The sequence below is a fragment of the Gymnoscopelus microlampas genome (assembly GCF_963454915.1).
Source record: "Gymnoscopelus microlampas genome assembly, chromosome: 24".
NCBI classification, from domain to species: Eukaryota; Metazoa; Chordata; class Actinopteri; order Myctophiformes; family Myctophidae; genus Gymnoscopelus; species Gymnoscopelus microlampas.
Window position 1 is genome coordinate 1,993,786 of NC_139961.1, and position 12,036 is coordinate 2,005,821.

The following is a 12,036-nucleotide window of genomic DNA, read 5'->3' on the forward strand; positions in this document are numbered from 1 at the left end:
ATATCATCACAATATAAAAAATACGGAGTAGAAAAAGACGGGTGCAGGGGGGGTGAGGGAATGTAGGTAAAGGGGGGGGGGGGGTCGCCTGTCTAATGGAGAGGTGATGACTACCTCCCCTTTGGTCTCCTGAAAGGTGAGTTTTCAGGCTGTTTTAGAAAGAGACTAATGTTCACTGTCTTGTTTTTCAGGTCGGATACAACGACGATGGCACCATAGTGGCAGCAGACCTCACCTACTACAGCAATGGAGGATGCACCCTGGATGAGTCCTCCTTTGTAAGAGAATTAACACTTCAAATAAAACATAACGCACACACTTGTGTTAAGTATCTGTTCCTCTAAAGCTCAATTTGTTAGGGGGGAGTTAATCTCTCAAGAACAGATCCATCGCTGCGCTTGAATCTGTCGGTAGCCGTGTTGACAACCCGTACGCATTGGCTACAAGTGGGCGTGCCATCAGATCAGGAAGCAGGCCAATCAAATGTAGTGGCCGGGATTTACGTGTGTGCCGTTCGTTCCCCACTGGAAACAAACCGAAACTCATTTAACAATAGCGTCCTCGAAGCCGACAAAACCACTGAAAGTTAGTAACATTTTAACTTGCTCTTTCATCATAGAAACAAGTGGGCTTATAAACAAAACGATCCATGTTCTCTGGGAGAAATGGTGTTAGTGTTCCATGGAGAAATATTGTTAGTGGGAATGAAAACACCACCGGAAGTGAAAGGCTGAAGGCAGACCAAAACCCCGGTTTCCCTGCGCACGGGTAACCCATTTATTTCACACAATAATGTATTGGCAAATTACCAATATTTGTACAAAGTCATAGCCTATTGGTCTCAATATCTTTACAAAGTCATAGCCTATTGGTCTCAATATCTTTACAAAGTCATTGGTCTCGATATTTGTCACATTCAGCCCTGGACTTCACTGACTGTAGGTAGGGGTCACATTAATCACATTAGATTGAAATCAGTGTGGGCAGTGCAGTCGGGTGGCATCAAGGCCACTGTGGCGTTTAGGGCATGTATTTTTCGAGGGGCCAAAGAGAGAGGGGCAACAATGTTACTCATGTAGTAATGTGAGTGTGATATTACTTATTACTCATGTAATTAGTAATGTCAGTGTGACATTACTTATATTACTCATGTAGTAATGTGAGTGCTTGTGTTGTTCCAGATCATGGAGAAGGCGTTGCTACACATGGACAACGGTTATAAGATCTCCAACCTGCGGGGGCGTGGGGTGGTGTGCAGGACCTACCTGCCCTCCTACACCGCCTTCAGAGGCTTCGGGGCACCCCAGGGTGCCGCTGTCATCGAGAGCGTCGTGCACGAGGTGGCCGTGCGCTGCGGACTCCCTGCGGAGAAGGTCACACGTTCACAACAGATCTCTATGTTTCAATAGATCACTATGCTTCAACAGATCTCTATGCTTCAACAGATCACTAATGCTGGAGTTTAATGCTGCAATCCAGAACTTATTTTACTTCCTATATATTTTGTCATACGACCTACAGAGCACAGAAGTCCTGACGTCACTCGTTCATCCGTTTTGGAAGTAATTTCTCTATGGAGAATATCATTGGGTCGTCTTTGTGGTAGAATTGTGGTCCAAAAAGCTGCTTCATATCCATAAGAGTCAAACTGCCGGGATCATTTGTTTATTCTTGGAACACAGTTCTTATTTGAAGCGATATTAAACACGTCTATGGGAATTCAGAATGGGGGGAAAAGAACGCGACCCAGGTAGGACGTCAGCTTCTGTGTTCTATAGAAAAAATAGCCGACAAAATAAAAAAATATTATTATCATTATTATTATCATCATCCTAGGTGCGAGAGGTAAACATGTACAGTGAGAGGGAGTCCTTCACCCACCATCAGCAGCTCTTCAACCCCAGAGGAATGCAGCGTTGCTGGGCAGAGTGTCTGGAGAAGGCTGCCTACCGGCACAGACTCACACACATCCAGGACTTCAACCGGGCCAACCGCTGGAGGAAGAGGGGCATCTGTGCCATGCCGCTCAAGTTCGGCGTGGGCTTCTCCAAGGGCTTCTACAACCAGGTAGGATCTGTGATGTCTCAATCATAGATTGGCATTGGAGCTGATAGAGTTCATATTTTTTATTTTAACAGAATAGTTTTGATACATTTAGCCTAATAGATAAACTTCAACTGAATGGATTATACAGCACTTGTTTATGCAACTGTAAAGACACAATGGAAGTGGTTGATTCCGGAGTACAGACTGTATGGTGAAACCATTGGAAAACCATGTGTGACCAACAAGCATACACTGCAAACACAGGGCTTAAATAGACAGGGATTAACAGGACGCAGGTGAACACAACAGACAATCAACGCTAGGATAGGCTGGGGAAATGAGAGGACACAGGTGGAACCACGGAAAAAATCACAAGACTGGTAGACAAGGCAGGTACAGAACTACAGGGGCAGACAGGAAGACACAGAACATACTACAAAATAAGGGAGCTTTGATAAATCTGACGTCTGAAAGCGAGCGTCATTTAAATAACACAGCCTTAAATATTCTCGAAACGCCCCGATTTGACGACAAATCATAAGTGCTCGTATATTTTGAAAATAGCAGATCTACAAGCTCACAACGCGTAGCGATGCGACACGTTGTGAGCTTGTAGATCTGCTATCTTCAAATAGCCAATGCAGCCAGATCTGCAATCGTATCTGAATGACTGTTAAAGCAGTTTGTTTAAATGAGTTATATAATAATATAAAATGTTATATTTTCACATATAATAATTTATTTATCTATTAATTTATTAGTGTGATATATACATTTTGGAGTGGATACATGTGTCCAGATGCCTGTCAGACGGTCAGACAATGCTGCTCCGCAGGTCTACAATGGAACAAACGGGTACAGCCAAAGTCAACAACTGCCTCCGACCTGTCATGAGATCTGAACGGGAGGTACGCTAAAAGCAACGTCAGGATATATTGATACATGCAGAAAGTTGCGGTGATCTCGTCGTACGCCCATTATTTAGTCTACACCGCGTTGATAACTGAGAGCCAGTGAATGGCCTAAACAGGCCTAAAGAACAGGCCTTTAGAGTCCAAAACCATACATGGGCAGTCAAGGTCCAAGGGCTGAGGGGCGGAGCGTGACACAACCAGTGGTCCGGGGACCACCAGTGGTCCTTGAGGGGGTTCCAGGTGGTCACCAGCTAAATGATGGAGAGTTGGTTACCAAATGGACCCTTATTAGATCTTTAACTCTTGAGAGTGTAAAATTAAACCCTTACGGGTCCATTTGGTTTCATTTTACGCTCCAAAGAGTTAAATTATTGTTAAACATCTGCATGACTTAATTTACTTAATTTATTTATTTAAAGTCTACACAATTAGAGAATATAGAAGAATTGTTATTTTGATCAATGTTTGCCTGTCATCTCTCCTATGGAACCAACATCAATACAGCATGGATGGAATTGTGGACAAAATCTCATCCAACGACAACAAAATATTCTATGTTTTGGGTCTGAGAGTCTAAACCGCATCAAACTGTGGTCTGTGGCTCAAATGCCCAATATAATGGACCTTGATATGAAAAAGGTTGAAAACCACTGCTCTAGTGCATTGTAATGGAGATAGCTCTAGGTCTAGAGCATTGTATGGAGATAGACAGCCCTGTTGCTTGGCTGGTACAACAGTAAACCTCTCTGACGTGCTTACTTAGTTCATCTACATCAGTTGACATATTAACACATATAACAGTGAACTTGTGACAGTATTAATACTTGTGGCAGTGTGACATGATTGTGACAACTTGTGACAGTGTTGGTTGTGTCCTCCAGGGGGCAGCGTTGGTGAATGTGTTTAAAGATGGCTCAGTGCTGTTGGCTCACGGAGGAACAGAGATGGGACAAGGAATAAACACTAAGGCTATACAGGTACACAACGCGCGCACACACACACACACACACACACACACACACACACACACACACACACACACACACACACACACACACACACACACACACACACACACACACACACACACACACACACACACACACACACACACACACACACACACACACACTACACACTACTACACACATCTTTATGTTTCTACAGATAGCCAGCAGAGTGTTATGAAGGTTTTTGTGTCCCACATCTTTATGTTTCTACAGATAGCCAGCAGAGTGTCATGAAGGTTTTTGTGTCCCACGTCATTCTGTTTCTACAGATAGCCAGCTGTGTTATGAAGGTTTTTGTGTCCTACATCATTATGTTTCTACAGATAGCCAGCTGTGTTATGAAGGTTTTTGTGTCCTACATCATTATGTTTCTACAGATAGCCAGCTGTGTTATGAAGGTTTTTGTGTCCTACATCATTATGTTTCTACAGATAGCCAGCAGAGTGTTATGAAGGTTTTTGTGTCCTACATCATTATGTTTCTACAGATAGCCAGCTGTGTTATGAAGGTTTTTTGGTCCTACATCATTATGTTTCTACAGATAGCCAGCAGAGTGTTATGAAGGTTTTTGTGTCCTACATCATTATGTTTCTACACATAGCCAGCAGAGTGTTATGAAGGTTTTTGTGTCCTACATCATTATGTTTCTACAGATAGCCAGCAGAGTGTTGAAGGTGCCCATGTCCATCATCTCCATCAAGGAGACGTGTACAGGAACCATCCCCAACGCTACACCCTCTGCTGCCTCCTTCGGGACAGACTCTGTGGGCATGGCCGTCAAGGTAGCAAACATCTGAGATGTTGATAATGTCCCTCTAATATAATGACTGATTTATACTGGCCATAAGCCCTGTTGTGCACCGAAAATAGCTGATCTACTGTACAAGATCACAATATTGACATGTGTTGCGTGTTTGTAGATTAGCTTTTTTCAATGTGCAACTTAAGTATAAATCACCCATTTTGTTTTGTTTTGTTTTGTTTGTTTGGGGGAAAACCAACAAACAAGCAAAGAAAACCTTTTTGTTGTAATGAAATTTACACCTTAAACAAGGGTGCAGAGTGTAGTTAGATGTTATTATCAGTAGGCCTGTGTTAAGAGTTAACAGTTGAGGAAACCTCAAGTTATAAAATGTATTTTACATATAAAATGAAGTATTTTACTTATAAAATGAGGTGTAATCATGCTTTCCTTCAGGACGCCTGTGAGAAACTGATGAGACGTCTGGAGCCAGTGATGAAGACAAACCCACAATACACCTGGACCCAATGGGTAATGTTTATACCCACAATACACCTGGACCCAATGGGTAATGTTTATACCCACATGGGTACATTGTTTATTGTCAAAAGTAATGTTTTAAATTCATATTGTCCTCCTAGATTGTTGAAGCGTACTACCAGAAGATCAGCCTTTCAGCAACTGGATTCTTCATGTGCGTATCTGTGTTCTATTTATCATCACTATAACGTTTACTCTGTGTTCTATTTATCATCACTATAACGTTTAAACTGTGGAGAATGAGGTCTGGAACCTCAATGTGATTTCTCATATCATAAATCATATTGAGGTTCCAGACCTCATTCTCAAGTGAGACTGTTGTCTTACTAAAATAAAGTACATCAATGAATTAATCAGACCTGGCCAAGACGAGGCCAAAGCAGAACAAAACCATACAACAAGGGATAAGATAAAAATGTGCAACAATTATACAACCCCATGAAATAAAATAACAATACAAGTTATAACCTAACAAATGCACAACCATACACATTTACATGAGCAGGACATAGACAGCATATCCATTATCCGTGTCTTAAAACCTTAAAAAGTTGCATTGTGTAAAACGTTACCCTGTAAAGCATTATGAAACGTTGTGTAACATAAAACCTAAGACTTTGATACAAAATGATCATCTGTGTGTGTGTGTGTGTGTGTGTGTGTGTGTGTGTGTGTGTGTGTGTGTGTGTGTGTGTGTGTGTGTGTGTGTGTGTGTGTGTGTGTGTGTGTGTGTGTGTGTGTGTGTGTGTGTGTTCGCGCGTGCGTGTTACAGGGGGCCCCCCACCAGTGTAGACTGGGAGAAAGGTGAAGGCGACGCCTACTACTACTTCACCTTTGGAGCCTGTTGTTCTGAAGTGGAGATCGACTGCCTGACAGGAGACCATAAAGTACCTACAACTCAATATACACACATTACATATAACATCATGTATATGACGTACCTTTATATCATGATCCTGTCTGTCTGTCTGTCTGTCTGTCTGTCTGTCTGTCTGTCTGTCTGTCTGTCTGTCTGTCTGTCTGTCTGTCTGTCTGTCTGTCTGTCTGTCTGTCTGTCTGTCTGTCTCTTTGCAGAACATCAGGACAGACATAGTGATGGACATCGGTAAAAGCATCAACCCAGCTCTAGACATAGGCCAGGTACAATGACAGTTGTATTTAACTATAGTTTGGATGATATGACATCATGAGAATCATAGACACGATCCGATTAAAACAGTTCTTAATAATTCACTACAAGAACAATTTCTACAAGAAAGTAGTTCCCTGGCAACCATTGATGCGCGGAGCCCTGCTTCAAAATTTCGGCGTTTTTTTTTTCACGCCGTTTGGTGCCCCCCTTAGGTTGGTGCCCTGTGCTCAAGCCCGTTGGATAAGCCACCACTGCTCAGAGTTACACACCAGTAAGGGCCCATTTGGAACCCTCCTCAAGGAACCATGAGGGTCACTTTGAGACGTAGCAGAGTGATACAGGGAAGAGGCCCGATTTATTTCCAATATGGCTGCTATACATAGAGCCTATTAGTGGTAATAGTGTGTACTTGTGTCTCCAGATAGAAGGTTGTACATAGAGTCTATTAGTGGTAATAGTGTGTACTTGTGTCTCCAGATAGAAGGCTGTACATAGAGTCTATTAGTGGTAATAGTGTGTACTTGTGTCTCCAGATAGAAGGCTGTACATAGAGTCTATTAGTGGTAATAGTGTGTACTTGTGTCTCCAGATAGAAGGCTGTACATAGAGTCTATTAGTGGTAATAGTGTGTACTTGTGTCTCCAGATAGAAGGCTGTACATAGAGTCTATTAGTGGTAATAGTGTGTACTTGTGTCTCCAGATAGAAGGCTGTACATAGAGTCTATTAGTGGTAATAGTGTGTACTTGTGTCTCCAGATAGAAGGCTGTACATAGAGTCTATTAGTGGTAATAATGTGTACTTGTGTCTCCAGATAGAAGGTTGTACATAGAGTCTATTAGTGGTAATAGTGTGTACTTGTGTCTCCAGATAGAAGGCTGTACATAGAGTCTATTAGTGGTAATAGTGTGTACTTGTGTCTCCAGATAGAAGGCTGTACATAGAGTCTATTAGTGGTAATAGTGTGTACTTGTGTCTCCAGATAGAAGGCTGTACATAGAGTCTATTAGTGGTAATAATGTGTACTTGTGTCTCCAGATAGAAGGCTGTACATAGAGTCTATTAGTGGTAATAGTGTGTACTTGTGTCTCCAGATAGAAGACTGTGCATAGAGCCTATTAGTGGTAATAGTGTGTACTTGTGTCTCCAGATAGAAGGCTGTACATAGATCCTATTAGTGGTAATAGTGTGTACTTGTGTCTCCAGATAGAAGGCTGTACATAGAGTCTATTAGTGGTAATAGTGTGTACTTGTGTCTCCAGATAGAAGGCTGTACATAGAGTCTATTAGTGGTAATAGTGTGTACTTGTGTCTCCAGATAGAAGGCTGTACATAGAGTCTATTAGTGGTAATAATGTGTACTTGTGTCTCCAGATAGAAGGCTGTACATAGAGTCTATTAGTGGTAATAGTGTGTACTTGTGTCTCCAGATAGAAGACTGTGCATAGAGCCTATTAGTGGTAATAGTGTGTACTTGTGTCTCCAGATAGAAGGCTGTACATAGATCCTATTAGTGGTAATAGTGTGTACTTGTGTCTCCAGATAGAAGGCTGTACATAGATCCTATTAGTGGTAATAGTGTGTACTTGTGTCTCCAGATAGAAGGCTGTACATAGAGTCTATTAGTGGTAATAGTGTGTACTTGTGTCTCCAGATAGAAGGCTGTACATAGAGTCTATTAGTGGTAATAGTGTGTACTTGTGTCTCCAGATAGAAGGCTGTACATAGAGGCTATTAGTGGTAATAGTGTGTACTTGTGTCTCCAGATAGAAGGCTGTACATAGAGTCTATTAGTGGTAATAGTGTGTACTTGTGTCTCCAGATAGAAGGCTGTACATAGAGTCTATTAGTGGTAATAGTGTGTACTTGTGTCTCCAGATAGAAGGCTGTACATAGAGTCTATTAGTGGTAATAGTGTGTACTTGTGTCTCCAGATAGAAGGCTGTACATAGAGTCTATTAGTGGTAATAGTGTGTACTTGTGTCTCCAGATAGAAGGCTGTACATAGAGTCTATTAGTGGTAATAGTGTGTACTTGTGTCTCCAGATAGAAGGCTGTACATAGATCCTATTAGTGGTAATAGTGTGTACTTGTGTCTCCAGATAGAAGGCTGTACATAGAGCCTATTAGTGGTAATAGTGTGTACTTGTGTCTCCAGATAGAAGGCTATACATAGAGCCTATTAGTGGTAATAGTGTGTACTTGTGTCTCCAGATAGAAGGCTGTGCATAGAGTCTATTAGTGGTAATAGTGTGTACTTGTGTCTCCAGATAGAAGGCTGTACATAGAGCCTATTAGTGGTAATAGTGTGTACTTGTGTCTCCAGATAGAAGGCTGTGCATAGAGTCTATTAGTGGTAATAGTGTGTACTTGTGTCTCCAGATAGAAGGCTGTACATAGAGCCTATTAGTGGTAATAGTGTGTACTTGTGTCTCCAGATAGAAGGCTGTACATAGATCCTATTAGTGGTAATAGTGTGTACTTGTGTCTCCAGATAGAAGGCTGTACATAGAGCCTATTAGTGGTAATAGTGTGTACTTGTGTCTCCAGATAGAAGACTGTACATAGAGCCTATTAGTGGTAATAGTGTGTACTTGTGTCTCCAGATAGAAGGGGGTTTCGTCCAGGGTTTGGGGCTCTACACCATCGAGGAGCTGCAGTTTTCTTCAGCGGGCGTCCTGAGGACCAGGGGTCCCAGCCAGTACAAAGTCCCAGCGCTGTGTGACGTCCCCCCACAGCTCAACGTCCACCTGCTGGCCGACTCAGAGAACCCCCACGCTGTCTACATGTCCAAGGTACCACAATGCACTGCTTCTACATGACCAAGGTACCACAATGCACTGCTTCTACATGTCCAAGGTACCACAATGCACTGCTTCTACATGACCAAGGTACCACAATGCACTGCTTCTACATGACCAAGGTACCACAATGCACTGATTCTACATGACCAAGGTACCACAATGCACTGCTTCTACATGACCAAGGTACCACAATGCACTGCTTCTACATGACCAAGGTATCACAATGCACTGCTTTTACATGACCAAGGTACCACAATGCACTGATTCTACATGACCAAGGTACCACAATGCACTGATTCTACATGACCAAGGTACCACAATGCACTGATTCTACATGACCAAGGTACCACAATGCACTGCTTCTACATGACCAAGGTACCAAGGTACCAAGGTACCTATATGAACCTCCATATGTTCTCTACAGGGAATAGATGAACCTCCATATGTTCTCTACAGGGTATAGATGAACCTCCATATGTTCTCTACAGGGTATAGGTGAACCTCCATATTTTCTCTACAGGGTATATACGTATGAACCTCTATATGTTCTCTACAGGGTATAGGTGAACCTCCGGTGTCGTATGGATGCACCATCTTCTTTGCCATAAAGCAGGCCATCTCTGCAGCTCGTAGAGACGCAGGTCTGGATGAGACGTTTACGCTGAGCTCCCCCGCTACTGCAGACAGGATACGCATGGCCTGTGAAGACCAGTTCACTCACATGGTACAAATACTGCATTATGGATACAAACTAATTAAAATACTGCATTATGTATACAAACTAATTAAAATACTGCATTATGGATACAAACTAATTAAAATACTGCATTATGGATACAAACTAATTAAAATACTGCATTATGTATACAAACTAATTCAAATACTGCATTATGGGCACTCGGGTGGTGCAGTGATAAAGTCCCTGCCCACCACCACGGAGGTTGTGGGTTCGAATCCACTGTGGTGCATCCGGCTTTGTCGAGCGTGTTCAGGGGAGGGAAGCCGGGCGAGGAGGAGGAGGAGGAGGGTGATAAAGGTCATTGCCCGTATGACAACAGTGACAACACAGACATGTGTGTGGAGAGGAATTCATTGGCATAACGACTACATTGGGGAGAAAGAAGTAAAAAATGAATGGCTACTCTAAATGTAAATATACAAATACTGCATTATATATAAATACTAGTTACAATACTTAATTATGTCAAGACCAGTTCACTCACATGTTAAAATACTTAACACATGTTCAGACAGTCTTTCTTCCATATTATTATAATATTCACTACAGTAATGTTGCTGCTTATTTTTTTACAGTAATGTTCAGTGTGTATTGTTACAGTATCAGTAATGTTCAGTGTGTATTGTTACAGTATCAGTAATGTTCAGTGTGTATTGTTACAGTATCAGTAATGTTCAGTGTGTATTGTTACAGTATCAGTAATGTTCAGTGTGTATTGTTACAGTATCAGTAATGTTCAGTGTGTATTGTTACAGTATCAGTAACGTTCCTGCTGTTTCTCTCCATCAGGCCTCATCCATGAAAGCAGAAACCTGCTGTGCTCCATGGAGCATCAATGTGTGATCCAACACATGACCAGACCTCTGTAGTCTCACTACTCTAGCCAGAGGATCCCATATCTCCACCTATCTCCATCTACCAATCATCTGAATGCATTTAAATTCATTGTATGGGATTGGACGACGGGTGAAGGCAACCGGTGACAAAGCCACACCCACTGTTTTTCTTTTTCTTTTACGACTTTTTACCTTTACTGTGTTTACCACACCCACTGAATGACTCCGCCCAGGTGTTTACCACACCCACTGAATGACTCCGCCCAGGTGTTTACCACACCCACTGAATGACTCCGCCCAGGTGTTTAGATTTAGATTAAAGCATTCCAGAAGGTGAAAACCCTGACAGGGTGTGAACCAAAATCCACATGCACTGTCAGCGACCCGGAAACATTCACCAAATACTTGAACACCTTCTACATCCGTTTTGACATGCAGGACTTCTCATCCGAGTGTCAGGCTTTATTGAGAACCCTCCCACCATCTGACCCTGAAGAACCGGACCCCTTCACGGAGGAGGCGGTACGGCGCCAGCTGAGCCGCTGTAAGCCTGGCAAGGCAGCAGGGCCTGATGGCATCCCAGCTAGGGTACTTAAGACCTGTGCTATGGAACTCACCCCAATACTACATTCCCTCTTCTGCCAATCATACCGGACTGCCACAATACCCACACTATGGAAAACCACTACCATAATCCCCGTACCAAAGAAACCCAGACCCTCAGAACTTAACCATTACCGCCCCATAGCCCTCACATCCATAATCATGAAGTGCCTGGAGAAACTCCTGCCGAACATCATCTTCCCACTTGTCACCCCTCACCTGGACCCCCTCCAATTTGCCTACAAGGCAAAAAGGGGCACAGAGGACGCCGTGGCCTGCCTGCTGCATCTCCTCCTCCAACACCTGGACGGAACAGGCAAAAAAGGGAAGGAATACACCTACAACTTCGCCAGGATTCTCTTCGTGGACTTCAGCTCTGCCTTCAACTCCCTACAGAAACACCTGCTGATCCAGAAGCTACATCATCTCAACACCCCCCCCAGCTGATCCACCTCATCCACAACTTCCTCACAGACAGACTGCAAGCAGTAAGGGTGGGACCGACCACATCCCCTTTGCTCACCACCAACACCGGGGTGCCACAGGGATGTGTGTTGAGCCCATTCCTGTACATTCTCTACACCAATGACTGCATCAGCAACTCACCCATAACATCATACATAAAATACTCTGACGACACAGCCATCCTCTCACTCCTCTCCGATGGAAAT

At 43.0% G+C, this 12,036-nt stretch overlaps 1 protein-coding gene across 1 annotated transcript in view; it reads left to right on the plus strand.

Annotated features, from left to right (window-relative positions):
• aox5 (aldehyde oxidase 5) overlaps window positions 1–11,812 on the plus strand; it is a gene marked incomplete at both ends in the record, with an annotated part of 55,700 nt that extends 43,888 nt beyond the window's left edge. The window contains 12 exons of the mRNA XM_084051475.1: window positions 192–278; window positions 1,182–1,373; window positions 1,837–2,067; window positions 3,842–3,937; window positions 4,624–4,752; window positions 5,169–5,243; window positions 5,354–5,406; window positions 6,025–6,139; window positions 6,327–6,392; window positions 8,990–9,178; window positions 9,744–9,911; window positions 11,078–11,812. Of these exons, the coding sequence (XP_083907601.1) occupies window positions 192–278; window positions 1,182–1,373; window positions 1,837–2,067; window positions 3,842–3,937; window positions 4,624–4,752; window positions 5,169–5,243; window positions 5,354–5,406; window positions 6,025–6,139; window positions 6,327–6,392; window positions 8,990–9,178; window positions 9,744–9,911; window positions 11,078–11,812 (2,136 nt within the window). The remainder of the gene's footprint in view (window positions 1–191; window positions 279–1,181; window positions 1,374–1,836; window positions 2,068–3,841; window positions 3,938–4,623; window positions 4,753–5,168; window positions 5,244–5,353; window positions 5,407–6,024; window positions 6,140–6,326; window positions 6,393–8,989; window positions 9,179–9,743; window positions 9,912–11,077) is intronic.
• Between the last annotated feature and the right edge of the window lie 224 nt (window positions 11,813–12,036).